At 34.7% G+C, this 17,611-nt stretch overlaps 1 protein-coding gene across 2 annotated transcripts; it reads right to left on the minus strand.

Moving 5' to 3' along the window:
- Window positions 1-9,767: 9,767 nt before the first annotated feature.
- LOC104587304 (small ribosomal subunit protein eS8-like) lies at window positions 9,768-16,507 on the minus strand. 2 transcript variants are annotated; one of them, XM_010244855.2, is made up of 5 exons: window positions 16,425-16,507; window positions 16,229-16,301; window positions 14,040-14,370; window positions 10,185-10,354; window positions 9,768-10,086 (listed from the first exon to the last, which is right to left on the minus strand). In XM_010244855.2, exons 1-5 carry the CDS (start codon window positions 16,426-16,428, stop codon window positions 10,011-10,013), a joined length of 654 nt encoding a protein of 217 aa, XP_010243157.1. In that variant the 5' UTR covers window positions 16,429-16,507; the 3' UTR covers window positions 9,768-10,010. The 2 variants fall into 2 exon arrangements, with proteins under 2 accessions (XP_010243157.1, XP_010243156.1); XM_010244854.3 differs by having other exon boundaries at window positions 10,185-10,360.
- Window positions 16,508-17,611: the final 1,104 nt, after the last annotated feature.

The raw sequence follows: 17,611 nt of genomic DNA on the forward strand, positions 1-17,611 counted from the left end.
ATAATTTAATTAGATGATGTACAAATTTCAGATTCGACATGGTCCTGGCTTTTATGATTGTAGTTTAATAATGGAAACTGGTGAAGATGGTGGCAGAACTACTGCTATTGTTCATTTATCTGAGGATGATCAAGGCTTGGCTGCTGGGCAGTTTGCAGCCTTTTACCAATGAAAAACTTGCATAGAGGCTCTGGCACAATCTTGGAGTGTTGGAATGGCCAAGGCTTCCCTGTCGGTGTAAAGGCTCTTGAAATTGCAAGAATGGAAGATAAATCCAAGCTTGGGAAACCAGTGAAGATTAAGGTCAATCTAGAAAATTATTTAAAGAGTTCTGAAATTATAGATAAAATGGAACTTAATGGAAAATCTTTGAATTCAGAAGATACTACCCTTATAAAAGTAAACAATCATCTCAAGGAATTTTCAATGTAAACCAGTTTCAGAAGCTTAGAGAGAAGTGGTGGCAGATATTCTAATTTTCTAGACTTTCTGACCATTGAACTTACAGTGCAGAGAGAGAAATATAATCCTTAGTGGTCTCTTCCCACGGAGGTTAATTCTTGCAAGGTATTGCCTGGTAATGGAAGTCAGTGAAAAGCTCTCTTTCGTTCTTGTTTTACTTTCAAGTTCTGGTGCCATTTTCGTCGTCTCTTTGATAATTTAATGGCCATGTTATAATGGTAAATGCTTTGGAGTCTGGGCCTCCTTGTAATTGATAGGAAGTAGGAACTGATAAGAGCTTCACGGGAAGATCCTATTAGCCTTAATGTTTTGGTTAGGTCCATTGGCATATTGCTATTATATTAGCTAAATTATTGAAATTCGCTTTATTTCCTTAAATTATTCTATACTCAAGTCATGTAACAACTCGCCCGTGCCCTTGCTAGTTGTATCTTGTAGCTAGAAGTGGAACTTGTTATATCGCCTTAAGGAAAACATCCCAAGTGCCAAACTCTAGACTTATAACAAATTCTTCTTATTACTTTTCAAAATGCACTTAGGAAACTTCCCTTGATCTGAACTCCACTCTAGACTCGTGCTACATTGGAACATTTTTCAATATCTAACCATCAAGATACTTATGATGACACCAAATATGATTACTAGTACTCAAACCCACTTCCTATGTCTTTTTATAGAGTATCCCGCCCTAATAATTACTACTATTGATTGGACCCACATAACATTAAAACAATGATTAATGCAAATGATTAAAGGAAAAATGGATTCAGCAAGAATTTAAACAATTTATTGAATATAAGAAAGGATTTGAGTAGTTCATTGAAAAAAAAAAAGTGGATTAATACTTATGATGGAACCACTTGTTGATTGATAGTTCAGTGCTAGAGTTTGTAGTATGTATTTGACATGCTATCTTCTTGCAACTAGAAGTTAGAGAGCTCGAGCTAGTGGGTATCCAAATCATAGAACCTTATTTGAACAAAATTGTTTATTCATCTAACAAATTATTGAAGATGGTTTGTATGTCTAGGAATTTTTTTTGTCTTTTCTTTTTTTTTCATTTTTAGAAAGAGCGATATTAGAAAATGAAAAAAGGAGTACATGAATAGAGGCATAGATTTGCACAAAATATAAACAAAAGACCTAGTGATTTATTAATATAAATCACAGATTTGTAATTTATTAATTACAAAATATAGACAGAAGACCTAATCCAAAAAGAAAAGTAGAAGACCTTGTGTACAATTTGTGATTAATTACATTATTTGGCCCTAACTAGCTTTAGATAATGGACTTTTTAGGTTTTCTAGATATGAAGTGTTGGCCACAAATACTTTTTAGCATTAACAAATAATTCTGTTGGGATCTTTTAATAGGGTTGACAGATTTGGTTTTCCTACATATTCTACCTATTAGGTATGAATCTATGTATAGACAGACCACAACAGTAAGCTTTATAGCCCTAAGATTTGGTCAAGAAAAAAACAACTACAACAATAGGTTCAATGTGTGAGAACAAACCACAATAGTAGGCTTTATAGTCATAAGATTTAGAGAAGAAAAACAAAACCAAAACAATAGCCTAAAGAATATATACAAGTGATCCAACAACTTGAGGATTTCCATCTTAATCAATAATCACGAAGAACCTACATTACATATAGCCTAATTATTATTGTTCACTTGCTACTTACTACCTGTAAAAGCAAAACATAAGCAAGAGATTGAACTGGAGAAAATTGATGATATAAGGTTGTAAATAAATCAAAAGTACCTGAATCCAATCTCATGAAGAATAAAAAATATCCCAATTGAATTCAATATCCAATGAAATATGTGAAACAATCAAATAGATTCAATTTCTATTCATTTATATGACAAACATCCAACTCAAATCGCTTTGAAAGTTCATGAAGGGGGTGTTTATCCGAATTGTTTCTGTCACAAGTTCCAAAAACAAATTAAAATCATCTGTTTTTTATGCAAATAAATTTATTCTTATAACAAAAAACACAAAAAACATATTCTTACCATGCTTTTTTTTTTTTGCCAAAACTGAAAAAAAAAAAAACGGAAAAGTACGGACAGGCCCAATGCAGATTTTTTAATTCCATTGCAGATCTATAAACATTCAAAATATAAAAAATTCTCACTCTATACATCAATGTCCGCCCATGAATTAGCATCATTTCTGAGCTGGCACCTACCCCAACTGTACTTTGGGCCTAAATATTCTGACCCTGGGCTGAACCATCATTCTCCCAAAAAAATGTGTTCTCAAATTCCTAATTTTTATTTTTCTGTTTCATAGAAAATGTTTCATTTTGTTATTTAATATCATGTTCCAAAACTCATAGAATATTTGAAGTACAAAATTTGTTTTTATTTTAAAAACCACAAAAACATGAATTTTTTTTAAACAAAACTGATGTGTTTTCATTTAAAAAATAAGACAATTCGACAGTGCATTTTTATTGTCCCTGCCATAGCGACTCATCATGGTCGTCCTTTTCCCACTTCTGATTTGAGTTTATATACATGTCTTCTTCTCTTTCCCTCTTTCCTTTCTCTATCCATCTATTGTCTTCTGAATCCCCTCATAGCTCTCTTTCTCTTGCACTCACATACACAAAAACACAGACTCCACTGATGATGTCTAAGTGAGGAATCGGGCAGAGACAAACAGAAAGAAGAGTAGACAAGGGAAAAACAAACGAAACTCCGTAATTAATTCATGGATTGAGGCCACATATTCCTGCTCTTGTTGTTGTTGCTACAAAAAGAGCACATCGCCCCCGGGAGAGAGAGAGAGAGGGTAGTCTTGATTGCGACTCTTTCATCGTCACAGCTATGTGATTAAAAGGAGGGAATACTATTTGAGTACCGGAAAAAAAGTTACAAAATCAATGGAGGAGAGAGCGGAGACGGAGTTAGTGTCGATACCGGCAACACCTCGTGTATCGATGCCGGAGATATTGACTCCATCGGGGCAGAGATCTCCGAAGCCAGTGTCCAAGGAAGGGAAGTCATCGACTACTTGGACGCCAACATCGCTGATATCGCTGAGGTTCCTGAAACTAATAGGTACACCAATGAAGAGCGTTCTCATTAACATGAAAGGGTACCTGGAGGAGGTGGGCCACCTCACCAAGCTGAACCCGTAGGACACATGGCTTCCCATCACCGAATCTCGCAATGGAAATGCTCATTACACTGCTTTCTATAATCTCAATGCTGGTGTCGAGTTTCAGGCACTCGTCTTGCTCGTTGCCTTTGCCTTTCTCAGCTGGTACATGATACATCTCCTCCTCTCCCTGTGTAACTTGATTACTTATTATCTCTCTATCTATCCAAAATATAGCTTTCTCTGGTTTTGCATTAAGAGTGTACGGTAGCTTCTCTTCTCTTTCAGTTTTCATCTCCTCGTCCCTATCTCTGTGTAACTTTTTCTTTCTCTTGACAGGATTATGTTCCAACTATTTTTGATAACTTCAGTGCAAATGTTTTGACTGATGGCCAGACTATGGATCGGGTACCATCTACGAAGAAGAATCATCAGATTCCTTTTGCGAATCTGTGGATTGAGATTCTTCAGCATTTTCAGTATCTGAGCAACTTTCAGAGGTGAACTCGTCTTCGAGTCGCTTACCTTCACTCTGTTCCATCCCTCTTTCTTTTTCAGGTAAACCTCAATCCAAGGATTAGGTCTATAATGAAGGAATTGAGGTCCTGGGGAAAGATAGTTGGTTTTGGATTCGTAAGGAGGAAGAGATGGATCAACATCAAGAGGAGCTAAATCAGGGGAGGACAAACAAGGCTTTGCAGCAAATTTCTAGGTTCCTAACATCTCCGATTTGCTTTTGTGTCCGACTTTGTACCAGTCTCTTCCATAGATTCCAATAGATCCATGCAAGTAAGAGGGGATTGGGCGCTTAAGGGCATTTCGGTCAAAACAAATGTTTAACAGGCCGACTCACCATTTAGGGGCAGTTTAGTCATGAAACATGCATTTAGGTTGACATGTACAATTTGGGTCAATGAACATAGTGAGGTTTGGAAAATAAAATCTCACTGATACGGTGAATTTTAGACGTTTTGAAAAGTTATGATGAATTTAAGAGAATTCATAAAAATGATAGTGGGCTTTGGACAATTTCCCTAATTAGAAAGATTAGCAATAAAAGAAAGACTAATGAGAGGGAGAGTAATTAATTCATAATGCATTGGTCGATACAGATATCATATGGGCCTGTATCAATCCAATTCAGACGATAAGAAACACTGACTAGTTTTATACGTTCCACATATCAAGCCTTTAACGGTTGATATGGGCCGGGGCGGGGACCCAAACAGACTTGAGAACAGCACATGTTGAAAGAAAGCTTCCTATTTGTAGCCTTCAAATGTAACCTCACCCTCAAAGAAGACGCTTCCATGCCGGAGGAATAAATAATCTAATATTTTCGGATATAGTAAACTAATCTCGTCGGTTCACTATCCCTCCTTGTCAAATGAAGTGTGTATGGGTAGAATGTTCTTTTCCCTCGATTCCTCACATTGCTTGCCTTACAAGTTCTTTATTACATACACAATGGTTATGCTACAAATTATGAGAGTTCTATTGACATTTGAGGGAAATGAATACACATAGAACTCTCATACTGGAATAACCAAGACACCAAAACAAAGTCACTATCTTTCTGATCTTTTTGCTCATATGAATGGGATGTTTACACTATAAGCCAAAATCTAGCTTCCCTTATAATATAACAAAGAGTTCATGGATCCTTTACATCCTGCATCCATCTGGTGATAAGTTGGAAATCTCTTTATACTTCAAGGCAAGGACAGCCTAGGTTATGCTTCAATCTCATTTGTCCAAACAGAAAAATAATTAAACATGAATAGGTACTTGCACATTTCAAGAGCAACCTTCAGTTCTTGTTTTTTCTTATCAAGTCATATTTCTAGATATGAACAGGTATGTACTGTACCTCCACTTATTCTTGGCAATAAAAACCATACCTATCTACAAAGTTGGAATCTGCATTTTTCATCTACATATCTAAGGGCCAAATAATGAATCTTTAGATAGTGTTGGAATCTCTTCCCTTGTCCAATTCTTACTTTAATTCAACAAAGAGTGTCACTGCCTTCTCTGTTTTATATGGCTTAAAGTGATATGATGCCCGCATTTTTCTTATTTGATGTACACAATTTTCCAGTGTTGATTGCTATCTTTCAATCCTTATTTGGAAGGGGAATCAAGGAAAATGATTTATCATTTTGTTGACTAACAGAGAAAATGACCACACTTAACTAGGTATTGTGAATATATGATATATTATTATTAGTAAGGCCCATAAATATAGTTTTATTATTATTATTATTATTATTTGACATTGCTACGTGCAATTAATAATAATAATAATAATAATGATGATGATGATGATGGTGATGATAAGTGTTATTATAATTTAAAATTTTCACATGCAATCCACGTACATATTTACAACAAGCATTTAAATTTAGTTTTTATCATATTGTTACATTTGTTAATTTTCAATTTGTATCTTAACTATGATGTATCTAAAATTCAAGTAATTAATATGAAGAAAAAAATTCTCACGTGCTTAATTACTAGTGTATCTAAAAGCTTGGACAGATTGTATGCTTCCCAAGTCTTGTAGATGCTTGGGATTTGAAAGTTCTCTCTAGTTAACCAAGCTCTTATTGCTAAAATTCATTAACACTTTTTATCCCAATCAGATAGATTGTGTGTGTGCATTCTTCATGTCAAATATGTCCATAAAAACTTTTGGGATGTTAAGCTGACTACTAGTGATTCAAACAAAGTTCAAAATATTGACATGTATCGGTCCATATCAGCCGATACGTATTGTCTCATGAGCTTCTCAATACGCTACAAAGGGTGTATCAGGGTTTTGACCGATTCAAAAGGGTGGACGGATCTTAAACTGGCCTCTCTGAACCAGATGTATCGATATTGAATTGTAGACATATTCTTGCACAAGGCATTTGTTGGATGATTGGGGATGGATCTAGTGTGAATGCTTATTTCGATCCGTAGATTCCCACTATTCATAGTTATAGGCCAACCTCTCAATTGGACTCTTCCACTACAATTATGGTGAATTCTCTCATTAGGTTTGATAATAGAACTTGGGGTCATGTTAAAATTGCTAAACTTTTTTATCCATTTGTGACTAATCAGATCTTGAAAATCCCATTACAGAAATATTCTCCTATTGATGATGATGCCATCCATTGGATTCTTACCCCAAGAGGCAAGTTTACCACCAAATCAGTTTGTTTGGAGCTTATTTCGCATCTTCAGATCAGATTGAATTCGGATCAACCCCCTATCAGATTGGATATATATAATGTTATTTATATTGTATTTTTATAATTTTTTATAAAAAAATGTGTATATATATGATAAAAATAGTTGAAAAATACTTGTATTTTTTGTTTTTTTATTTAAATTGTTATATTTTTTTTTCTTTTAATAATTTATTTTTTTAATGAAATCGGATTGGATCATATTCAGATATCTGACATCCTGATCAGATTCCAATTGAAATCAGTATTTATAAGATCTGATGGGATCTTTGAATCAGATCTATAGTGTATCGAATTGAATTTGAATATACCCTTATTTGAATCCTATCCGATCCATTTCCATCGATTAAGGAGTCAGGATCAAGCTCTTCTATTGTGGCCTACACACCTCAGAAGAAATTATGGTAATTCAAGCTTCTACCCCTACGAGTGCTACCATCATTCATGTGGAGATTTCTTTCAAAATCGCTTCCTGTTCGAGAAGCTGTAGCTAGGAGAAGTCAACGAATGGATTCCTCATGCCCACTTTGCACTGACATGGAGGAATCACTAGAGCATTACTAATGTTACTAGTTCATTATTTGAATGGTTGCATCATTTGATTTCAATTTCCAACTCTAGCGATTTGTTATTCACTTTTTAAGGAAATAGAAGTTGTGGCATTTTTGGAAAGCACGAAATAAGTTGTTTAACTTTAAGCAACCTAACCATCTTCCATTATTGCATCTGCTCTAACCATGTTGAAAGATTATAAAATGTATGTTAGCATTGACTCAGTTAGTGAAGATAATCCCACTAATACCCCCACCCGTTGGGTATATTAGCTGCTAGCCTTAAGTTGGCTTAGTCTTAACTTTAGAGGTGTAAACGAATTGAATTTGAAGAGAATCAAGATATATTTGAATTCGAATTTGATTGCATAAACAAATATTTGAATTCGATTAGATATCCGTCAAATACTTAAAATCAGTAACTGAATTTGAATTCGAGTGAATAATCAAATATTCGACCGATTCGAATTCAACTGTTTAGATTTGTCTTAAAACACAAAATTCTAATTCTAATAAAAATAAAGAAATTGGGGATAAATAAAAGATAAGCACTTGAAGCAAAATCTCGTTGTTCCAAACCCTAAAAACAAGCTACCTATTTCTGTTTGTGAATTAAAACACAAAAATATTACTTAGAATCAAAATATGGTAGCTACAATTTTGATAAATCTGAACCTAAATTTGGCAATCATTCCCATAGTAAAGATTAAGCAAAAGAAGAAATCATAAAAGCTACAAACACTAGAAACTTTATAGAAGAGAAAGCAAAAAGAACAAGTCGGAATCTGACCTTAGTTGGTCGATTGATCTACCATTGCCGCTAATGCTCCTCGTCATCCATGCCAGGTCGTTAACATCAACCGCATCTTAGACAAAATCGACCTCAATGTGGACATCGATCTTTGCTGAAAAGCTGTTAATAATACTGAACTTTGTAAAGAATGTTGCAACAGAAGAGGTTTCTCCAACTTGTTCATTCACCATTTTGCCTATGCAAAGATATTAGTACTAAACTTTGTGAAATAATGTTGCAGCGGCAAGATTTCTCAACTCCAGTTGCCATTTTGACTCTTCAAAGAATACACAAAAGAGAAGTACAGAACAAGGCAATGGTGAGGGTTAGGAACTTTCAGTTTGTTTGTTGATTTTTTGGGGAAGGGGATTTGTTGGAGGATGTGCTAGATTTTCGAATGGGAGAGAAGATTTGTAAAGAGGATTTCTTGGAGAGTTTGCTGATTTTATGGGGAAGGGGATTTGTTGGAGGATGCGCAGATTTTTGAATGGGAGAGAAGATTTGTTGGAATGTGTATAGGGTAAAATGATTTTACCTTTATACCCTTAAACTCTTAAAGAAACATAGATACAATGGGGTTATGCATGTAAATTTATATAATATATTAATATATGTAATTACAATCGGTTCAGATATATATCGAGTCGAATCAAGTCAAATTTGAATTCGATCCTTATTTTCAGTATGAAAATTGAATTCGATCCTTATTTTCAGTATGAAAATTAAATTCGAATTCGACTGTTTATTTGATTTGAATATCCGAATTCGATTTGTTTAAGTCCAATGTCGAATTTGGAATTGAATTTCCGGATACCATTTACAGGCCTACTTAATTCTGGGGAAGATTCTTCCTCCCCTCCATGGTTTTCATACACCTATTTATCATGCTACAAGCTTATCATACTGCAAGCGGCTCTTCCCTTCTTTTGATTCAGTCTTGGTTCAGGCTCATTGCCTTGCAAAAGATGCTCGTTGTATTGCTCAATTGATCAATTCTGATTTATATGCATTCCAAACATTTGTAGGTTGACGAATGAAATTTTGGCCTTTGACCTATTCTGAAAAAAAATCATATATACCTTATTATTATTATTTTATTTTATTAATATCTACGCATATCTTAATATTTCGCTCGTATGTGTATCCAAAATATATACATTACCTTTCCGATATACTTCACATTAACGATATCGTGATGCTTGGTTGCAGATAATTTTTACCCCACAAATTCCCAAACAACCAACTGGTATACTAAAGATCTATGACATGGGAGAGATGTTACCGGAAGGGCTATGACCAATCAAAAACCAAAAAAATACATGTGACAAAACCAAAAACAGGTTTGTCTACGTCACAAATCCCGATTAACCTAGGCATTTCTAATTGACGACTTGCGCACCTGTAAGGCTTAGTTTGGAAGGAGTACAAATTGAGTGCAGTATTTTGTATATATTTGTACTGTACATATTTGTATTTGCACTCCTTACAAACTGAGCCTAAATAAAAAATAGAGGATTAAAACATGAAGCAGAACCAGATAATCAGCAAAAACCAAGGGCGCATTCCGTCTGGTTTCCATGCTCGAATAGTGGACAGGATTGCTATAACATGCCCTACCATTACAATTTCAAGCAATAATCTTGCGCAAGTTTAAATAGAGGCATCTGACATCGTCCAAAAGAAAATAGAGACATCTGAAGGGTTCTCTAATAGCATAAAAGAGAATTAGCAAAATTTGGGAACATTGTATCAAATAGTGATCAAATCAAATAACACATGCTCCTAGACAAAGAAAAACTACAGAGGGTGATCTAAATCTGACAAGGAAATAAACAAAATAATTAAGCAGCACCCTTGCCTTTCTTCCTCTGAATCTTCTTCATGTAAAACTCAAGCTCCTTTCCCTCCAAGATGTACCTGTTAACAAAAGTTTAAAGATCAAAGTGAAATGAAAATTGACAAGTAACCAAAAAAGTGGTTGGATCAAATAGCATTTTTGCTTTCTTTCTACTTACCCATCAGCTCTACCACATTGTCCAGGGCGAGAAGAAATGCACGCCAACAACCTACCGCTGCCAAACTGCTCCTCAATGTGGGGATCAAGCTTATGACTCTGCAGACGCTTCTCTAGTTTTCTAAGGACATGGTTGCTCTTCTTTGTTTCCTCTGTAGTACCATCTCCTTCCTGACCCTAGCAAATAGAAAATCAAGATCAAAGGTCTTTAATTTATGACAATAATAATAATGGATCAACAATACACAGGTAAAAACTAAAACAGACCTTTGTTCTTTGGGTCAATACTTGTAACATGATAATACTAGTAAGAATAAAATAGGACACTTCATCTTTTTCTTCTCAGTCAAGCCACTAATCTAAAACATGGATTGTGTATGTACGTGCATGTATGTTCAATGCCAATTTCCTTCTAGAAGGGGAGAACAATTCAATCTTTCCCTAAATAAAAAGGCCTCTTCTATGTTATGATTGTTTTCTTGTTGAATTCTCACATATTGGTAACAGTGTAACAGTTAGCCTCATTCAAGAACTCGGTGCCATCAGATCATTTTCACACTCTGAATTAGATTTCTCTGATAAGAATGTCAGTAACCAAGTTTCTTGTTGAATTCTTGCATATTGGTAACAGTGCAACAGTTAGCCTCGCATTCAATAACTCAGTGCCATCTGCCATCAGATCATTTTCACACTCTGAATTAGATTTTTCTGCTAAGAATGTCAGTAACCAAGTTTCCACCATCTTATGAAAACACATGCAAACACAGAATAAAAGGTTTCTTAAACAAGTTTACTAGCCACTTTGGTTGTTGAATGCAACCTTCTACAGGAGTGGGAATCATCAGATTTTTTTGTTTTTTATCAGTAATCAAAGGTATTTCATTTCAATATGAGAAAAGAGATTACAGATTCATAATAGATTAGATAAAAGAGAACTACAGCTTTTTCCAATTTAGAAAGATTATCCCAAATCTGCCCAAAATAGTTGATCCCTATGTGCCCTTTTCTTTGCCAAGGTATCAGCCATCCCATTTGCTGTTCTCTTAACCCATTTGAAGCTTGCCTCTAGATCCTTAGCCAAGCTCTTTATTTCTCTTATTAGATGTCTGAACTTCCACACTCCTGGAGTGTTTATCATCCATCCATGAAATTACTAATTTTGATTCACCTTCTACTTCTAAGTTCTTAAAACCCCTTTATTTTGCTAGTTTCAGGCCTTGAAGCAAGGCTGATATTTCTGCTCTTGCCAAATCCCCTACTCCTATCATCCTGAAAATAGTGTTACGACTTTCCCTGCTTCATCCATGAATACTCCTATTCCTGACAAGCCAGGATTTCCTAAGGAGCTTCCATCAAAATTAAGTTTTACTCTTTTTGATTGAGGTTTCCAGTCCAAAACTACTCTTTCTTTCACAACTGCTGAGTTGGCCACTTCAAACCAGGCTCTGATAATATTGTCCACTGCCACCAATTTGAAAACTTCCAAAGATTTTACCCATATTGCTGTTTTGGTCTTTATGCTTTCAACAATATCCTCCAGGTTCCTTGCCTTGTCCTTTGAACAGTTTCATTTCTTTCTTCCCATTGAGTCCAAATTGCAGCTGCCCTTGCTGTCTTCCATACTAATCTTCCTCTCTTTTTTTTCTTGCTTGAAAAAAGCTAGATTAAAGAGTTGCACAGTCACTGTGGATCCCACCTGCAACCAAATAGAGAAGAGATGCACAACCAAACAGAAAATGCAAAAGAACAGGATAGTAGTAAGTGGGAAGTAGTTTCACCATTCGCCTTGCATAAAATGCACATGTGAGGGGGGGAGGATAGACATTTATTTGGCCTTCTTTGGAGAACATCACAGGTATTTATCTTTCCCAAGTAAACTTCCCAGCAAAAGGCTTGGACTTTTGGGGGAATAGGCTTACTCCATATTTCTTTTGCATGAAAGTTACCTCCCCTCCCTAAGTCTAAGGAAACTAGAGTATCAAAAAAAAAAGAAGCACAAGAGAAATATCTGGAAAGGAAAGGTGTCCAAACTCTGCTATCTTACCCCCTTACATCCAAGAAGACTAACCCCAAAGGTTGTAACAAATTTATCACTAAATCACATTCTCTATCCCTTATTAGACCTGAGGGAGAAAGACCTCCTCCAAAAAGCCGAAGTCCCAGTCTAAGGAATCATTCAGATTATTGACCTATATTCAGCTACTGAGGCACCTATATGTAAACATCTCCAGCAATACAGTCATCCAGATCCTTCTGTAAGTTGACTACCAGAAAATCTATCATAGCCATAGATAAAACTGACAATGCATTCTCCTAGAAGTTCATCAAAATATGCTTATTTAAAAGACCTCCTCTGTTAGGTATATACAAACTACCACACGTACAAATGCAACAGGCAAGAAATATAAGAGATACCATAGACAGCCAATTTCTTATTTTAAATAAAACACCTGCATTCACATGAACTTTAACCATTCTCAACCACTGTAAAGGATATTGAGTATTGATGTATAGAAAATAACACCTAGATGGACAAAGTTTGCTAAATTTTACATTATATAACAACTTTCAGTTGCTGGAGAGTGGAATAGAAGAGGTCTATTGAATATTTCTTCTAGCTTGCTGTTTTGCATAGTGTAGATAGAACCTTTACTTAGAAATTGAAATAACTAAAGGTTACAACAGATTTAGTATGGTTTTTTATATGACTAAACCAACAAAATACTGATTATCTACTCATCTGGCAATAACCATTAGTCCAATGCCCAATTCTCAAGTGACAAGTAGCTAAGGTAGTCAATGGACCAGTTTTGGGTCGGACCCCATCCAAATTGATTTGATGGACCAAATAAGACATATTGAATTGGACCAATCTAGAATTAATGGTCCAAAGTATTTATTGAATCGGATTGGGCCTGGTCCATCGGTAATGGATTTATAATGTATTGGATCGGATTGAACCAATATCCAATACATTGCTAGATGATAAGAATACAGTTGTCAATAGACCAGGTTTGGGTTGGAACCAAATCTAAATTAAACCCAATTTGATTAGATTGGACAGTCCAGACAATGAATTGGACCAGTATAAAATGGTCCAAAGTGTTCATCAGGTTGGATTAGACCTGGTCCATAGGTAATTAACGCATATCAGACCAATATCCAGTCCATTGACAGTCCTACAAGTAGATACTTCCATGGGCATGTTATATCAAGATAAAGAATACATGCTATTGCAGAATCATTAATGTTCACAGCTCCTGAATAATAATAGTTATTGACTTGTTGACGCTAAGCCAAATAAATGAATAATGCATAATTCTGCAGATATTTATTTTTCCAACACCAAGACATCAGTTTCACTTGGTTCCCTTGGTCCTACAGCTAAAACAAAACCAAGTCCTTGACAATGAACATTAAAGAACTACAGAACAAAAGTATCATATCATCTAAATATCAGTTCCGTCAAAACATCACAGTTCACATGTTCATTGTTTGAAGAAGATATATGCCTCAGTTCTAGAGATTTCAACAATGCAAATGTCTAATATCATTGTTTTACGTGTTCACACAAGCAACAAACCTCAGATGTTAGAAGTGAATGAATCAGCAATCATCAATGTCAAGATATACACATCACATCCAAATTCAGATGTGGAGAAAAATATAACTTCCAAACCACAGAAAAAGTAAAGAATATCAGAGTAAACCATGCCAATGGTAAGTTAAAAAGCATGTATTTTGAATTTCACTCTTGCAAGAGGCCCACAGTCTAGCATGAAAGGACATCATGTAGCTAGATAAGAAACAAGGAAATGCAATAAAACAACCAACATTCTAGTTAAATTCCGAGTACCTCTGCAGTATCCTTTTTAGCAGCACCCTTCTTCTTCCTACCAATATCAACACCATAGTGCTGAAGGTACCATTGCTTGAATGGAGCTGCATCAACCTGAACAATTGCACTCCTTACCAGAGTCTGTGTCCTGACAAGCTCGTTATTTGAGGCATTGTAAACCACATCAAGAATACGTGTCTTACGAGTAACATGCTCACTACCCCATGAGTAATTCCCTGTGTCCAACCTCAGTGCCCTCCATTTCACATTCCCTCCCCTGACACGGACTCTCCTCACTGTCTTGTTGCTGGAGAGTTTGGTGTTTGCAGGTTGACGACCAAGCTCATACCTTACAAAAACAAAAGAGAATTACATAAGAATATAAAATGCTACAAAGGAATAGTGTAACTGTAAATTAATGCCAAGTGGACTTCAATACTGTCAAATTTTCAATTTTGGATTAGTCAATCCAAACAAACAAACACAATATTTATACGAGTCTTCACTTTTAGCTACATTTCAGTTTTTTCCATCTTATTTTGCAAAACTTTGGCATTCTCTTTTCTTGAAATTTTGTCTTTTTACATGTTTTATTGAACACAGTTGAAGTGATTTTCCAATCTTCAGGATATTCATTTTTGTTTCAACAAAATTGCATCTTTCTCAGGTGAACTAAAATGCAAATTATGCCAGTTTATGGAAATAGAAACCAAACCAGTAAAAGCAATTCCAGTAACAATCAAAATATTCTGTCTTTTCAATCTTCCACTTTACTGCAATAGTTGTCAAGTCATCACCTAGGCGAGAAGGAACACACCTAGGTCACAAGACCAGGCCTTTAATGTATTATTAATAATAGCTACATATTATTACTATGCTTTAATACATCTTATCATATAGTAATATATTATTTATGCTTTGTTTAAGGAATTTACCATCAAAGCATAAAAGATACAAGGTTTTAAGAAAATAAAAGGAAAGAAATAAGAGAAGGATTATGAATTACCTCCTTTTTTACAGCTTATCTTTATCTTTCTTATACACTAAATAGAAAAGGTGCTATTCCCCTTGTTTTTCCCTTTTCATTACTGTCTCTCACTCTCTTAAAAACCTTTTATTAGTATAAAATAAAATTATAGATTTCTCTAGTTGTTACTAGTTTTTTTTTACATTCAACAATCTGTTAAATATTTATTGTCAAACTGTTCTGTTTGAAATATTAAAATCAATTGATTGAAACCAGAAACCAGAATGCTCACAGGGTCATGGTTTTTACCAGTTAACTGGATGGTCAGCCCATTCAAACCATCATTTATAGGGGACCAGGAAAGGTCACTGGTTGTCTGGTTCAACCATCCAATTTGGTCTGAACCTTACAGCACTGACTTAAAAAGCTTATTATCTTCAGATATGAGATTTTCTATATTTGAGAGGAAAACCAATGTTAATTGAAATGAGAATTGCTACTTTTTTATAATTTATATGCATGTTGATTATAATCTAAAATAAGGAAGCAACCAAGAAATTAGTCACATAGGCGACTACTAGCCACTCCACTTTGCCTAGAATCGCCTAGACACCTTGACAACTATTTTTCTAGCCCAAAATGGCAGGCTTTCACTTCTATCAAACCTTAATGCCAAATAAATAAAATCTTATCTAGAGTAGTGTGGTTTTGGTATATCTCCAAATGGAAGGCCGTTCTTTTGAAGTGTAGCACAAAATTGACACCAAGATAACATCCGTAACCAGCCGAACTACCTACATCAGGAGGTTATGAATACCGATGATTTTCCATGCCCTAATTTCTGAAACTAACATGCACAATGATTAGTCCATGGACTATATATGTTACAAGGAGCTAGGGATCAGCAATGATGGACAAGCAAATGGCTATGAACTTATGAACTTATGAATATAACCAGTTCCAGTGTCATAAATTTATTGTTTATAAAACCAAATGAATTGGATAATTCAGTAATAAAGTTGACTGCATAAGAGAAAGTTAACCAATAAACACCAAAGAACTATATCATCAAAGAACCAGAATCAAAAGCAACAGAGGTGGCTTATCAAAGCGGAAATCGAATCAAAGCAAACAGCTAGTCAAACTAATCGAGTTCTCGGATCAAATCCAGCGCTCGATTGACTCAAACAACATCATGAAACGTTAAACAAACTACAGACCATCAATGGAGAATACTTACTTTCTCTTCTTCCTCCAGGCCTTCTTCTTCCCCCCAGTGGCGCGCCTCTTGTGCATGGAGTCTCTCGAGATACCTTGAAACCACAAAAACAAGCCATTGGAAGATTAGTGAGATCACAGAGACTGAAAAATGAAGAGATTAGGCATGAAGCGATAGATAGAAAGATCGAAAATTATGCAGGAATTAGGGTTTCTACCCATTTTTGCTGAGCGGCGGAGAGATCCCTCTCTCTCTCTCTCTCTCTCTCTCTCTCTCTCTCTCTCCAATGTCTCCCACCTACGTGTTTATATACACGATCCACATTTTCAATTTTACCTTTACCCTAGTGGTTATTGTCTCCACCCGATCCAAACCCGTATTTAGCATGTCCATGTTTGCCATCCATTACAGTCCGTTTTGGTTGCTGCAAACTGCCGACTGGGATAGAAAAATGGGGAAATGGGGTCGCGCTGGCTCTAGTGAGAATGAAAAAAAATCAAGGTTTTAAAAATCCATCCTGAATTGCAATCATTTTGGCAATTATTTGGTTTAAATGAATGGTTTATTTTAATTTAAAAAATTAAAAAAACAATAATTAAAATAAAAAACGACTTAAAACCATTAAATGAATTAATGATTCGACTATTCGACAAGTCACTGACCATGGAAGAGGTCCCATTCCAATGCAAATCCAACAAGACTCCAATCCACCCCAATTTTAAAATGTTGGCTTCTGAAGAATGCCCAATAACAGTTTCATCTACTTGTAGCAATTCGAGAAAATTCTAATATCGAAGAGCAACCAGTTTATATTAAGAGTTGTTAGATATTTCTTACCCCCTATTGACTAAAAGATAATATATTCTGTTAATAGGTCTTTTATATATATACTAAAAGGAAATGGGTGCTCTCTGCATCTAGGAAACAGAATCTACTCGTGCGATTAGATCCCATGTGTGAGCACCCATTTCTTATAGATAATAACAATCTTAATTACTGTAATAATAATTACCAATTATTATATTAATTTAATAAATATATAATTAGTGATTATAATTAATAATTACCGTTACATATTGTTTATAACTAGATATTTACTTCAATTTTACTTTAAATTAAAATTATAAATATTGTTATTAAAAAATACTTTTAATAAATTTAGTAACCCGTTTTTAATAATTACTAATTATTATAGTAATTTAATAAATAGATAATTAGTAATTATAATTAATAATTATTGTTATTATAAATATTGTTAATAAAAAGATATTTACTTTACTTTTACTTTAAATTAAAATTATATATACAGTTATTAATAAATGTTGTTAATAAATTTAGTAATTATTGTTATATTAAAAATAACTAAAAATGTTGTTAAAAGTATTGTTATTGATTATTTAATAA

The sequence above is a fragment of the Nelumbo nucifera genome, chromosome 3 (genome assembly GCF_055504915.1).
Source record: "Nelumbo nucifera cultivar China Antique chromosome 3, China Antique-T2T, whole genome shotgun sequence".
Classification (NCBI taxonomy): Eukaryota; Viridiplantae; Streptophyta; class Magnoliopsida; order Proteales; family Nelumbonaceae; genus Nelumbo; species Nelumbo nucifera.

Excerpts from the sequence above, each read along its gene's own strand:
- LOC104587304 (XM_010244854.3), bottom strand. Across the intron at positions 14,371-16,228 it reads GCCTGGAGGAAGAAGAGAAA|GTATGAGCTTGGTCGTCAAC; the intron begins GTAAGTATTCTC and ends TGTTTTTGTAAG. Across the intron at positions 10,361-14,039 it reads CTAAAAAGGATACTGCAGAG|GGTCAGGAAGGAGATGGTAC; the intron begins GTACTCGGAATT and ends TCTATTTGCTAG.